The sequence below is a fragment of the Convolutriloba macropyga genome, unplaced genomic scaffold (assembly GCF_964194025.1).
Source record: "Convolutriloba macropyga unplaced genomic scaffold, txConMacr16.3 SCAFFOLD_3215, whole genome shotgun sequence".
NCBI lineage: Eukaryota > Metazoa > Xenacoelomorpha > Acoela > Convolutidae > Convolutriloba > Convolutriloba macropyga.
Genome location: NW_027451512.1, coordinates 1 through 15,426, shown reverse-complemented (window position 1 = coordinate 15,426; position 15,426 = coordinate 1). Strand labels below are relative to the sequence as shown.

General features: G+C 36.4%; 1 protein-coding gene across 1 annotated transcript; it reads right to left on the bottom strand.

The window, feature by feature from the left end:
• Positions 1-2,561: 2,561 nt before the first annotated feature.
• Positions 2,562-13,506, bottom strand: LOC142356760 (phospholipid-transporting ATPase ABCA1-like). Its single transcript, XM_075408558.1, has 3 exons — positions 12,920-13,506; positions 8,294-8,545; positions 2,562-3,451 (listed from the first exon to the last, which is right to left on the bottom strand). Exons 1-3 carry the CDS (start codon positions 13,284-13,286, stop codon positions 2,562-2,564), a joined length of 1,509 nt encoding a protein of 502 aa, XP_075264673.1. The 5' UTR covers positions 13,287-13,506.
• Between the last annotated feature and the right edge of the window lie 1,920 nt (positions 13,507-15,426).

Genomic DNA, 15,426 nt, shown 5'->3' with positions numbered 1-15,426 from the left:
CAATAAGACCTGTAATTAGTCAATTTTTATTGCTGTCACAAAAAGAACAACAAATAGAGACAACAAACAAAAATTCATTTGAAACTTGTGAGAGAACATCGACAAAGCCGTTAAGCCATAACTTGCCCCTCTCAAAATATGTTCAATTGAGCTTTCCTCGAACGCCAATAATGTGGTATGCGACCTATCATTATTGAGAATAGGTAACGTTTCGACAGATGTTACCTATTCAGCTATATACTCAAATGATATATACTGAAAGGTTACCTATAAGCTATATACTCAAATCATAATATACGCTCATTCTTTCCTCTATATAAAACAATGAGATTTGTCATTATCCAAGAAATTTCACAAGACTGGTAAGACAAAGTACAAACGACAGTTAAAGACAAACGTAGAAAAAATCAGTTAACTTTTCCGAGAAAGGTCTGTCGAAGCCGTTAAAGCCATAATCTATGCCTTTAAAGACTTTTATATGTTCGATTGTGACTTATTTTGAACGCCAAAAATTTATTATGTGGACTGTCAGTAATGTGATAATGTGAAAAAACGAGAAAATTCGTGAAAAACTGGCCAATGCGTAAGAAAATGTGAAATCTAGTGGTATCAAAGCCAGAAAACCCATAACTTAACGCGTAAACGACAGAGGAATAAACTTTAACTCAGAAAAAGAATGTAAGAACAGGAAGAAGAAGCTTTCCTTGATTGCTGGCACTAAGCTACAAATTGACGAAAGTAAGAGAAGAACAGTGGCAAAGTTCAAAAGGCCATTGTTAAATAAAAATCAAATAATTTTACAAGTCAAAACGACCATAGTCTTTCCAGTAGAGAAGCTAGATACCTTAATTTGGAACTGCATAGGTAAACAATCGAACCGATCAACAGTGACCTTTGATCTGAATTGTTCTGTTATTCAATTAACAACAAAAAGATATTTTTGCTTCAAAAAAAGACCTACTGATTACAATCTGAATTACTTTTTCATTGTAACAGTCCAAGATTGAACCAAAACCAGACTTGCTATTGCTATTTATCCATTGCGAACCCTCAATTGTTTCGAAAGTTATACATCTAGATAACTTGTTATTTAAAAGATCAAAGATCGTTTTTGATAGTCTAGAGTAAAGTTAGCAAAAATTTTTAAATCCAGACTACTCGCAATGAAAGTGGAAGTAGGACCAGCACCTTTGTAGTTTGAAAAGATTGTATTAATTGTTTTTGGGTGTAATCGTTGCGCAAATTTAATCAAAATCGAATAAAGGAGCTTATTTCGGACAATATCTGATGAAAAAGGCTGAATTTTGATTTTTTTTGGACAAAATTTTAGCCAAAATATTAAATAAAAATAGTCAAAAATACTTTTTTGTCTCAAAAATAAACTCAACAGTATTTGTGTTAACAATGTTTACATATTTTTGCAATGTTGGCGAAAATTTAGGCAAAAATGCCGAAGAATGTGAATAAAAATAACGCATATCGGTCCGATAATCACAAAAGTTTAAACCACGATAACTCGCTCTCAAAAACAATATTCAAAAAAATCTTTTTAATTCTATATTCTAAGCTGGACGGGCTTTCTAGTGATACCAATCACAACTTTCTACCATGAATATATCGATCGGTCAAATTGACTGAAAAAAGAAAAACCCATTTGAGTATGTAGTTCTAACCCCCCTCAAGAGGGGTCGGAACAATTAGTAGGAACTGATAACGCTAACAACCTTGTCAAATAAAGCAACGAAAGAACAAGCAGGCTATTTAAATCAAATTAAGGTCTTTTAAATTATTGAGAGACAATATAAACAATAGGCGCAGCTATTTTGGTATTCAATTCTTGTATCGGAGTCACCAACTGTATGATCGTTCATCTGTAACAATTCCAAGAACCACTAATCTTATAACAACCTGTTTTTTTTTTAAAAAAACTGAGGTATCATACTTTGTAAAAAGAAAAAAGAAAACCTATGAGAAAACCATGCTTAACCAAAAAACCGTCTATAAAGCTCAACTATCAAATTCAAAATTCTAATTCTTGACTCTTAAAAAATCATGTTAAATAGAGAACTCGAGTGTGTCATTTTAGCCCCCACAGCCCGCATTGATTTTTTTTGAGTTTTTTTTTTGAGTCTTTTTGAGTCTCACAAATCGGGGACAAAACGTGGGTTCGCAGTCTGGTCACATACCAACTATAAACAAGATCTGATCAGAGGTTAATATATTAGGGTACAGTCTGATTAGAGGTCATTTTAGTCTGGGATAACATATTGCTGTTTAAGAACGAGAGTAACAATTATTTCTGACAGAATTTTTGAAAAACAATTATTCACTTTGATGCCGAGCTTATTGAAAAATTTGTTTTTTTTTATTTACATGACTCTTTCTGAGTAGCTCTGCTCTGTGTAAATAAAGTTTCTTCACTATATTTACCAAGGTTTCAATATGCAAAAAGCGGGACGGTCTGATCAGAGGTCAAAGTGTGGAAAACATCAGAATTTGACCTCTGCTGTGTTCGAGAAATGTCTCCTTAGAATACTCACGCACTATATTTCAATGTCAAACTATTGGGAATAGAAACTGATTCCTGTTTCCAGGTCATCTCCAAAAATATCGAACATATAAGTAGTAATTGTGGTTATGTAACCGATTAAAAAATTGGCCAGAATCATCATGACAAAAGCCGTCGCTGAATTCTGGAACAGGAAACTGGCCAGGTACATCAAAGGGGTAACACCCCAGTTATAAAGTAGTAATAACAGTAATAAACAGGGAAAGTTATCACTACTTACGTAACAATCTTGTTGAAATATTAGAAAAATTGTAATACATAAAACTAATGAGACCATGAAACTTGATAAGTCCCAAATAAAAGCGGTAACCCAAAACATAGTCGGGTTGACTCCACTAACATACTGCAAATGTTTTGATTTTGTACTTCTTTCTTCAACTAGATACAACACAAAGTTGGCAGCGATAAAACTCATTCCAAATATAACCCAAACTGCCATAATGACATTATTATACTGCTCTTCGACAATATCGCCTGAAATTTCCTTGAGCGATCTTTTAAACGGATGCAGGTATGATTTTATCCCGTATTCGTCGAGTTTGGCGCCCGTTTTTGAAAGAGTGTATCTTAGATAAAGATTATTGAACGAGCTAATAGTACTGGCCATACCATGCAACGCGTTGCTATTCCACCATAACCGAACGTTGCTTGACGTCACTATAAAATCCAGATTTTTATTTATCTGTTGGAAAAACTGGTACCATTTAAACCCGGATGAATAGACTGGCGTAATGAAAGTATTATTAGTAAAGAATTGCTCCAAATATGATGATGAAACTTTGAAGCTGTTGTTGAACTGGTCTTGAAGCATGTTTTGGGGTTCGAACTCAAAACCATAGAGGCGTTTCAGTTTGTAGTCGAGACGCGTTTTAATAAGATAATCTACGGCAGTTTTTCCTATTCCAAAATCCACTTATTAGTCATTTAAATGAGCAAAGAATATTCATCCGTGTTGCTTCCATTGTTTTTTTTTGTAACTTTTGCGCTTTCCAAGGAGTTTTTATTCAAGGTTCGGTCATTTCTGACAGATATATACTTTTTAGAAAATCACCGCGCCCCTGGTTGATGAAATGGCATGAAAAATTTGAAACGTAATTTCGTTTTGTTTTTTTTTACGGTTTCATCGTTCCATCGTGAGAAGGTTGCGGTATAATTGGTTTTAATAGTAAGAAAGCGGATGTTTGTTCGGTTTGTTGGCTATCTTTAGTTTTGAAAGAGTCATCAACCAGTTTTGAACCCCTGGTTTCAAATCAGAAAAATCGTTGGTAATCGTTTCTTGTGAGGCTAGGCATACATCATTTTAAAAGATAAAGTTTTTAGTTTTAAAGCTGTCAAGTCCTAATCTGTATCGAATAAAATAAACTGCTTTCCATGAATCAGTTCTTTATCAGAGAAATTTCTTGACGAATCTCCAATATTAAATAATCTTGGTTTATCTTGATCTAAAATTTAAATGTTTGCTGATAAATTTCTTATTGCCGATCTTAATGTTTTCCCCGATCTTTGATGTTTCTTGTTCTCTCTCCCTCATCCTTTTAACTCTCATTTTTAATTTCCTCGCCTTATTGAACTTCAAATGAGCACAACTCTCCTCCTGTTGGACATGCCTGATCATGTCCCTTGGCATCTATTTAATAGAGTCTTAAGTATTTGCACTTTGTCTTAATCAAGTCTCGGCCAAGTCTCGGTCAAGTCTGGGTCAAGTCTCGGTCAAGTCTCGGTCAAGTCTGGGTCAAGTCTCGGTCAAGTTTCGGTCAAATCTGGATCAAGTCCCGGTCAAGTCTCGGTCAAGTCTCGGTCAAGTCTGGGTCAAACTTAGGTCAAGTCTGGGTCAAGTCTCGGTCAAGTCTCGGTCAAGTCTGGGTCAAGTCTCGGTCAAATCTGGATCAAGTCTCGGTCAAGTCTCGGTCAAGTCTTGGTCAAGTCTGGGTCAAACTTAGGTCAAGTCTGGGTCAAGTCTCGGTCAAGTCTCGGTCAAGTCACGGTCATGTCTCGGTCAAGTCTGGGTCAAGTCTCGGTCAAGTCTGGGTCAAGTCTCGGTCAAGTCTGGGTCAAGTTTCGGTCAAGTCACGGTCAAGTCTGGACCAAGTCTCGGTCAAGTCTCGGTCAAGTCTGAGTCAAGTCTGGGTCAAGTCTCGGTCAAGTCTCGGTCAAGTCACGGTCAAGTCTGGACCAAGTCTCGGTCAAGTCGCGGTCAAGTCTGGGTCAAGTTTCGGTCAAGTCTGGGTCAAGTCTCGGTCAAATCTGGTTCAAGTCTCGGTCAAGTCTCGGTCAAATCTGGATCAAGTCTCGGTCAAGTCTGGGTCAAACTTAGGTCAAGTCTGGGTCAAGTCTCGGTCAAGTCTCGGTCAAGTCTGGGTCAAGTCTCGGTCAAATCTGGATCAAGTCTCGGTCAAGTCTCGGTCAAGTCTTGGTCAAGTCTGGGTCAAACTTAGGTCAAGTCTGGGTCAAGTCTCGGTCAAATCTCGGTCAAGTCACGGTCATGTCTCGGTCAAGTCTGGGTCAAGTCTCGGTCAAGTCTGGGTCAAGTCTCGGTCAAGTCTGGGTCAAGTTTCGGTCAAGTCACGGTCAAGTCTGGACCAAGTCTCGGTCAAGTCTCGGTCAAGTCTGAGTCAAGTCTGGGTCAAGTCTCGGTCAAGTCTCGGTCAAGTCACGGTCAAGTCTGGACCAAGTCTCGGTCAAGTCGCGGTCAAGTCTGGGTCAAGTTTCGGTCAAGTCTGGGTCAAGTCTCGGTCAAATCTGGTTCAAGTCTCGGTCAAGTCTCGGTCAAATCTGGATCAAGTCTCGGTCAAGTCTGGGTCAAACTTAGGTCAAGTCTGGGTCAAGTCTCGGTCAAGTCTCGGTCAAGTCTGGGTCAAGTCTCGGTCAAATCTGGATCAAGTCTCGGTCAAGTCTCGGTCAAGTCTTGGTCAAGTCTGGGTCAAACTTAGGTCAAGTCTGGGTCAAGTCTCGGTCAAGTCTCGGTCAAGTCACGGTCATGTCTCGGTCAAGTCTGGGTCAAGTCTCGGTCAAGTCTGGGTCAAGTCTCGGTCAAGTCTGGGTCAAGTTTCGGTCAAGTCACGGTCAAGTCTGGACCAAGTCTCGGTCAAGTCTCGGTCAAGTCTGAGTCAAGTCTGTGTCAAGTCTCGGTCAAGTCTCGGTCAAGTCACGGTCAAGTCTGGACCAAGTCTCGGTCAAGTCGCGGTCAAGTCTGGGTCAAGTTTCGGTCAAGTCTGGGTCAAGTCTCGGTCAAATCTGGTTCAAGTCTCGGTCAAGTCTCGGTCAAATCTGGATCAAGTCTCGGTCAAGTCTGGGTCAAACTTAGGTCAAGTCTGGGTCAAGTCTCGGTCAAGTCTCGGTCAAGTCTGGGTCAAGTCTCGGTCAAATCTGGATCAAGTCTCGGTCAAGTCTTGGTCAAGTCTGGGTCAAACTTAGGTCAAGTCTGGGTCAAGTCTCGGTCAAGTCTCGGTCAAGTCACGGTCATGTCTCGGTCAAGTCTGGGTCAAGTCTCGGTCAAGTCTGGGTCAAGTCTCGGTCAAGTCTGGGTCAAGTTTCGGTCAAGTCACGGTCAAGTCTGGACCAAGTCTCGGTCAAGTCTCGGTCAAGTCTGAGTCAAGTCTGGGTCAAGTCTCGGTCAAGTCTCGGTCAAGTCACGGTCAAGTCTGGACCAAATCTCGGTCAAGTCGCGGTCAAGTCTGGGTCAAGTCTCGGTCAGGTCTGAGTCAAGTCTCGGTCAAATCTGGTTCAAGTCTCGGTCAAGTCTCGGTCAAATCTGGATCAAGTCTCGGTCAAGTCTGGGTCAAACTTAGGTCAAGTCTGGGTCAAGTCTCGGTCAAGTCTCGGTCAAGTCTATAATAAAACTTCAACACTCTCGAATCTAGTTTCGACAATTATTAAGCCTGGTCAAGTCTGGTTCAAGTCTCGGTCAAGTTTCGGTCAAGTCTCGGTCAAGTCTGGGTCAAGTCTCGGTCAATTCTCGGTCAAATCTGGATCAAGTCTCGGTCAAGTCTCGGTCAAGTCTCGGTCAAGTCTCGGTCAAGTCTCGGTCAAGTCTGGGTCAAACTTAGGTCAAGTCTGGGTCAAGTCTCGGTCAAGTCTCGGTCAAGTCACGGTCAAGTCACAGTCAAGTCTCGGTCAAGTCTGGGTCAAGTCTCGGTCAAGTCTGGGTCAAGTCTCGGTCAAGTCTGTGTCAAGTCTCGGTCAAGTCACGGTCAAGTCTGGACCAAGTCTCGTTCAAGTCACGGTCAAGTCTGGACCAAGTCTCGGTCAAGTCTCGGTCAAGTCTCGGTCAAGTCTGGGTCAAGTCTCGGTCAAGTCTGGGTCAAGTCTGAGTCAAGTCTCGGTCAAGTCTGGTTCAAGTCTCGGTCAAGTCTCGGTCAAATCTGGATCAAGTCTCGGTCAAGTCTCGGTCAAGTCTCGGTCAAGTATCGGTCAAGTCTGGGTCAAACTTAGGTCAAGTCTGGGTCAAGTCTCGGTCAAGTCTCGGTCAAGTCTATGTTAAAACTTCAACACTCTCGAATCTAGTTTCGACAATTATTGAGCCTGGTCTTAGCCAACTTTTGACATGTGCTGTTCTGTCAATTGTGACCAAATGCAGATGGATCTTTCTAACTGTCTCGTAGTTTGCCCAGCAGACATAGCAAACTTGTGAAGATCATCGATTCAGCTACGTTGTCAAAACAACCCAAATTGAAAAAAAAACGCATCATTCGGCCATTGTTTTGCCTGATAGTACCAAATTTTGCCGTAAAGTTTACAAATGGTGCCTACATATGCTCTAGAGGTCGCCGTGTTTCTCGTTCAAAGTAGAGTGCCTAAATGAAAAGACAATCCTCGGGAATCGGTATAAAAATTTCAGTCAAAGCCTCAAAGTACTGTCAAAAATCGATTTACTTGATCATGGTGAGGCTCAGAAAAATTGGTCCAGTCATGGATACTCTTAAGACATGAATTCAGATGTAATGTTTTTTCTCCGGAGAAGTGCCCGAGAAAGATTTTAGACAGGCTCCCGGTAAATAGCCGAGAAAAACGACCATATCAAAAAAGATCAAACGGGCTTGCAGCGTTTTCGGCTCTGACAAGAGTATTACATGGCCATTGTCAGATTTCTCGAGTATATTCACTCGATTTTGCAACTTTTATCCATGCCGTTTCCACATAACTAAGATTAACCAAAATTGAACAAAATGAAAAAAAAGCCAGTTGGTGCTTAATTTCTGAATTGTTCCTGTGGGTTTTAATTGTACTCATATCATTGTTCACAAGAGAATTAGTACTTTGAATAGAGTCTCCAGTCATTACAAATAAAATTCAGGCAATAAAGCTTTCGGCTAATTACAATTAATAAATGAAAGTTATTTTTAGGGCAAATACTGTAATTAGAATCAAAATCGGCAAAATTGCTTACTTTCCTCCGACAATTCTATATAAAAAATATAAACATTTAATAATTTTCCTTTTCAGACTGTGTTGAAAAATCACGGATTTTTTGTGCTACTAAGTCAATCAGTCATAAAAACGTAAGTGTCAATTATTCAGGAACATAATTGAAACAAATAACGAAACTTACTCGTCCTCTATTTAAGATAAATAAATAAAAAAAAATTAACATTTTAAATAAACATTCACATTCTAAAAAAATTCTCGTCCCTAAAAACATAAACATTCTTCAAACCTATTTGCAAAACTAGAACACCTTTTTCGGTTGTCATGTAGTCACAGGTTAAGTGTGAACAGAAAAACTGCCTGAAATATTTCGTGATGTCAGATTCTGCAGTTTGTCGGATGTTGACAGAGTCTTCCGAGGGGGAACGGGACCCCCTGCCATAGCCTTACACTTTGGGTACCCCTCAGAACAGTCACAAGTTGGCGAAGGATTGAGAGAATCGGGGTCGAAGGGTTTATAGGACGCTGTTAAGTATGTTGGCACTATTGGATTTGAAAATTGGGCGTCTTTAGGGCTAGGAGATTCGCAGGGAAAGTCTTTTTCTTCCAGGCCTTTTGTGGAACGTGTTTCCTTTTTTTTTAAAAAAAATTGTTCAATTTGGAAGAACATACTAGCTCGATTCTGATTCTGTTTCAACCTTTTTTAGAAAAGTTTGTCACTAACTTGATTCTGCTATTTACATTGGTAGCCCCCCCCCCTTACCCAGAAAACGGAGATTTAAATCGATTATATTTAAATTTCGTAACTTAAAACGTAATCAATAAAATGGATAAAAGAATGCGCTTTTAGACAAATTTTTGTATTATAATTCATTAAAATTGATTATTTGGCTACCATTAAAATCTATTAAAATCAAATAAAATCGATTAACTGTTGATTCAAAAATTCAACCCTAAATCCACCATAAGGCTTTAAAATCCGTTTTTAATCAAAATTTTACATGCTGATTTGTAATTTAAAAGAGGCAAAATGAATTTTTGTAAAAAATGTTTTATTGAAGTTACAAATAGAATTTGAAATTACATTAAAATATTTCAATTTGAAAGTTTTCAGTTACTGATTCTAACTCCAGTTCCACTCTGTTCCACTCCAGTTCCACTCAGTTAATTGTTCAACCTCCAATCTCTCGACTGGAAATTAGATGCACCATCCTGATTCCAACTAAAATGGCTAGAAATAAAGACCTGTTGACAAGAATAACGTTTTTTCTAGGGAAATCTTAATTTTATTGTGAAAAATATTTGAAAAATAGTACGAAATGGATCTATTTACCTTTAATTGATGATCACAGGTGAGGACTTTCAAATAGCGTTCATCCAGCTGAAACACTAAGGAAATATGACAGTTCCATTTTTTAAAAAAGTTTCTGCAAAAAAACTTAAAATTCTCAACTTTTTGAGAAGACTGAAGATTGAAAGAACGTTTGTTGCTCAGAACCGTTTTCATCATAGCAACTCTGAACTCAGGAAACAGACAACATACATACATACATACATACATACATACATACATACATACATACATACATACATACATACATACATACATACATACATACATACATACATACATACATACATACTTACATACATACATACATACATACATACATACATACATACATACAAACATACATACATACATACATACATACATACATACATACATACATACATACATACATACATTCATACAAACATACATACATACATACATATATACATACATACATACATACATACATACATACATACATACATACATACATACATACAAACATACATAAATACTTATATACTTACCTGCATAAATATATACATATAGACATGCATACATTTAACCAATGAAGGCTTTATATGCAAAAGATGCTGTTGAAGCGTTCAATAACGCTAGGCATTCTTAAGATTTCCGTATTGAAAATCGCGAATTTCGTAATTTAAGATTTGAAGCGCTCAAAAACGGGTGGCGTTCTTAAGATTTCCGTATTGAAAATTGCGGAATTCGTAAGATTTCCATATTGAAAATCACGGAATGAGACATCACGTTTGAGACATCACGTTTGAAATCACGGTTTTTGATTTCAGATTTTCGTATTGAAAAGAGCGGTATTGAAAAAACTATACCAAGATGAGCATATAACATTGTACAAGAGGGTATGCACCCTTTACACTATATCTTTTTCCTGAGTTTTTACTGTAATTGGAATACTGATGGTAGTAGAATCAACCAAACTTAAGACAGGAGGTGGTCGAATTAACTGGTGGAAGTGGTTGGAATAGTAGTAAGCAGATTGTCCTGAAAGTAACAATGAGTAAGTTACAATTTAAAGAAATTCACAAGCGAATATACTCACGTTGATAATAGCAAATCATCAAATTCCAAAGAAGACCCGTTCAAAGGATAATCGTCCTGACTCTAAAACAATCTTTTTTAAATAATATGATTTTATTCGCTGTAATATAAATGATTTAAAAAAATACCTTCAAATTTCTCGTTCCAAAACTGTTATCGTATTGTAAACTATTTTTCGCACTTTAAATTGTTGCTTTTCTTGAGCTAAGCGCAAACTTTGCACAATTTTCTGAACGCTGATTGGCTAAAATTCATGCTGCAGCTAAGATTTGTTCGGGGTTTTATAATCGATTAAAATGGATTTAAATCAATTTTATACTTTGTTTCAAGATTTTACTTTTGTGAGAAAAGGAGCAATCAATTTTATTTAAAAATATGCCAATTATTCAATGAAAATACTATAAAATGGATTTAGATCTCCGTATTGAAAGTAAGCCCCCTTCAACCAACCCGATGGAATATCATCAGCCATAATCTATTGTGAATATAATGGCAAATTTTAACGGCAATTGATGATCCCACATTCTCTCAGTAACATATATAGACATCAAATCAAGTACGATTTTAACCCGCATTTGAACAATTGAGATAAAAATTGATTTAATAGCCGTTTTCATTAATAAAATGTTATCAACAAAATCCCTTCTACGGCATCAATCAAGGACCATTTTAACGATTTAAATCCTCTTAAATCCATTTACTTATGTTGAAAAAAATGGATTGCAGTCGTTTAAAGAACATTTGAAACGGATTTAAATTGAGCTACGAAAACTCCCTTAAATAGATTATTATCTATATTTTCTATCGTTTCTCCGCTCAGTGACCAACGTTATATATGTTAAATTTTAATTTAACATTTCAAATATTTTGAAAGTTTTAATTTAAAATTTCAAGTCCATCAGTTTTCCATCAGTTTCAGTCCTTCTGCTCCATGTGATACCTTTGCAACAGCAATTCCATAGGCTTAACAGGTGCCCAGATGAAAAAAAAAGAAGATCTGCTCCTAAAATAGAGGACAAAATGCTGTAAAACCTTGAAAATTTTTCAAATAGTCTAAAATTAGCAATTTTTTTGAAGAAAATAATGGATTATACATGCATAGAAGATATCAAAGATAGATTGAATAAACCCATTCTTTGAAATAGACTTTACTCTAAACAAGGTCTCAAATTAAAAGTTGGCGAAACCAAAAAAAAAAATTGAATTGAATATGAACTCACCGAACTGCAGAAGAACTATATAAACTCGGAAGCTTAGATTACTCAAAATCATCATTGCTTGCAATTGTTCAGCTATGTCATTAGCTTAAAAAAACACCATGAATTTTTGTCTCCGAAACTGTTTATATATTCTGTATACTTAGAATTTAGAAAGCTGAAAGGACGTTTTTTCGACCTAATTTCGACTAATTTTCGTATAATTTTCTACCAGTTTTGGGCTAATATAGTCTTTTTTTTCTACCTATTTTCGACTAATTTTCGTATAATTTTTGACAATTTTTTGGCTAATATAGTCGTTTTCGTTCGACCCATTTTCGACCAATTTTTGTATATTTTTCGACAATTTTTCGGCTAATATAGTTGTCTTCCGGACCTATTTTTGACTAATTTTCGTATATTTTTGAAGTTGTTGACTTACTGTTGTCCCGGTTTTTTTTGGAGATTGTTTGCCTGAAATCAAGGATAACTGAATTAGTTGAATTGAAACTTAAAAAATCCAAATTGAACTAACCGATTTGTGGTCTTTCGGTGATGATGAATTGGGCTGTGATGTTGTAATAAATCTCAACTTGAATCTGGAAAGAAAACATATTGTGAAGCTAAAAATTGTAAAAAATTTTTGAATTGAAATGACAAACCTCTGTAAAAGTTTGTCTGAAATCTTGGGCTGTGACGTAATTAAATCTCAATTTCAACATGAAAAGAAAAACCTGAAGCCAAAAAGTGTAAAGCCAAATTTGTTCGATTGAAATTACAACATCTTTAAACGACGAAATCATGCTCGATTATGATGTGTTTTAGCAGTTTTGTTTTCGCAAAGCTAAACTTTGCTCAATTCTGATTGGCTAAAAATCGGTCTCTAGAAAATAAGACAACTCTTAAATCGCTTTATATCCGTTTAAGAATTTGCTTGCTATCGTTGCAAGCTTCTTTAAATATACCCCATATGTTGGCAAAATGTAGTCTTAGCCTAAAAAAATCTCCATAAAATCGATTGCTTGCTTAAGTTTTACGACCCAGGTAATAAAAACAGCTATGTCAAAAAAAGCTTTTGTAAACGAGTTTACCAAATCGTGGATTTTATGAAAAAATTATAGAAACAAAATACGAAGAGAACGGTAAGTTAACTCCATTTTTCTTGAAATTTTTTTTAAAAAATAAATCCCGTGATTTTATAACTGAAAACCACAAGATAAAATATCCCCTAAGTTTCGCAAAATTTACGAAATGATACAATTAATTTGTAGGGGGGGGGGGGGGGGGGGAGGGGGGTTAAATCGCTAATATATTTTACTAATTGCTTTGTATAGACGAATGGAGAAACTTTGTCACGTGACACAAGGAAACAATTACCTTTAATACATCTGAAGGAATGGTGTGGGTAAGTTAGCAGCACTTTCTGAAGGTCAGTCAAGTTTTCATCTTTCGAAGTCTCCGCTGTAAACATATACGGACCTCTAGGGTTATTTATAGTGTAAATAGTCAACAGCTTCAAGGGTTCTTCCGAAGATTTGGGCGTTAGCAACAAGGCGATTAAACTTCCCAGAAATATAAACAAGGGCGGTAGAAAAATTTGTGAACAAATTGCTTTCGGGCTTCTTTTCACATTGTGCCAGCGTTTAATGTACAAACCGGCAACTTGTTCATTTCGCAACTTTCGACCGGCCAGTTTCTGGTACTCTAAACTGGCTTCGTTATCTTCATCATCTTCTTCGTCCATTTTTAGTTTGTCCAGTTCTTTCGCATCGATCGTCTTGTAGAAAAAATCGTCATCGCATTTACATTTGCAACATCCGCAAAATTGACAGCATATATAGTAGGTAACCTTTTTCTTTCTGGGTGCAATTTTTTCGGGTTCTCGTTGCTCGGTAACAATCAGGAATATTTCTTCTAAGGAGGTATCTGCAACTCCATAGTCAGCGATTCCCAGCTTTTTCTTACTTTTTCCGGGAAATGTTTCATGTTTAATTTACAGAAATCAGCAATCACTTACTAATTGTTCCGACCCACTTGTGGGGGGAGGAACTATATACTCAAATGGGTTTTTTTTGTTCAGTCAGTTTTGGCCGATCGATATATTCATCGTAGAGAAATGTGAGTGGTATCATTAAAAAGCTGTTCCAGAGTATAATTCAAAATTGAAAAGATTTTTTTGAGTTTCGTTTTTTTCGAGGAGTTATCCAGGATTGAAGTTTTGTGTGAATACGGGATATTTGGCATGATTTTGTTCACTTTTAGTGTAATTGTTCTTCAAATTAAGATATTTTCTATAACAATAGTATTTCAAATTTACATTTAATACCTCAAAATGAACCAATTGTGTGTTCCTAATAGACTGAAGACGATTAAAAGACCAGTTCTGGTCTCATAGGGAAGTTCACTATTAAAAAATCGAATTCTGTTTGAGAGCTCCTTTATAGAAAACTTTTCAGTTTTTTTTTTGTTTTTTGTTAAGTCACCTAGAGACTAGTCACTTTTCATATCGACGTTCAAATAAAGACAAACCTCATTTACAGTCAAATAAAGCCCCAAGAACAAAAAAAAATTGTTTTAAACGAATTGCTCATGTTTTTTTTTTGGCTTCGAAATTGAGTTTTCGTAATTGTAAATGAAAAATTGATTTTCTTTTCGAGGATTTACTAATTTTTTAGAGTCTCATTTATGAACTCATTGCCTAAAGGTGCAATATATTCCGTAGTGAGCATTAAGTGAACATATCTAGTGCTTTGAGTGGACAGCTGTTGGCTGTTAAGACTTTAAGAATAATTTTTCGAAATTTTTTTTCGAATATTAGCCAATCGTAAACTTTTTTCGCGAACTGTTAGTCAGTCTTAGTAGAGTCAGGACCCCCTTCCTTCCTACTGCAAAAAAATGTTATCTTGTTAGCCGTTCTACCTGCTAACTATTGGATATATGACTTCAATGACACAAGAACTCTTTTTTTTTTAATTTTTGTGGTTATTTTTGTATTATTGGTTACTTTTGAACTCTTATCACATTATCCATTTATTGATAGCTCCCATTGGCTTAGCAAATTAGTCAGTGGATCACTGACAGAATATTTCAGAGAAAAACTTATGGTTTAATTGGCTTCGACACTTTCTTCTCGAATTTTCCTACAGAGTTTTTGGCTTTTGCATGTTTTTGTTGTTGTTTTCATAGTAATTACACTTGTTGTGCCGCTTTATTGAATAAATATGCTTGACAATTAGTTTTTTTCCTCCCGTGGGGGCATATTGGAGTGTATTTTTTGACTTCCGTTGAAAGCTATTGAAATTAATGGCTGTTATGTCCTTAAAAATAGTTTTTCGAAATTTTTTCGTGAGCTGTTAGTCAGTCTCAAAATTCAGAGGACCCCCTTCTTTTCTACTGCATACAAAATTAATGCGATCTCCAGTGTTATCTTCTCCCTAATAAATTTAAGACTTCAATGCCACAGGTTTTCACAATTTTTTTTATTGTTGGGTACTTTTTCTTATTTTTGGTTCCTTTTGAAATCTTATCACATTATCCTTATACTGATAGTTCCCATTGGTTTAGGGAAGGCGTCCAATTTGAAGATGTTCATATTTGGTGATTTTTTGAAGATATATTGTTAAAAAGAAGAATCCCATTGCTGTCAAAAAATATTTGAAACTAGAAAAGTTTCTAATGAAAAGGTCACATTTTAATGCCTTCGACACTTTTCTCGCTCAAGTTTTTCCTTGAATTGGGTGGTTTTTTCCTGTCTTTGTTTTTAAGGTAGCCGTAAATTGCTCAAAGGCCGCATAAGCTTGTAATTGAAGGTTGAATGAATGATGTTACCGGAAGCGCTTAGTTTATAGCGAAAAGCCTTAAAGTTTATGATATACATTTCAATT

Excerpts from the sequence above, each read along its gene's own strand:
- LOC142356760 (XM_075408558.1), bottom strand. The coding sequence starts at position 13,286 with ATGGACGAAGAAGATGATGAAGATAACGAAGCCAGTTTAGAGTACCAG. Across the intron at positions 8,546-12,919 it reads TTCCTTCAGATGTATTAAAG|GCCTGGAAGAAAAAGACTTT; the intron begins GTAATTGTTTCC and ends GTTCCACAAAAG. Across the intron at positions 3,452-8,293 it reads GACATCACGAAATATTTCAG|ATTATCTTATTAAAACGCGT; the intron begins GCAGTTTTTCTG and ends AAACTGCCGTAG.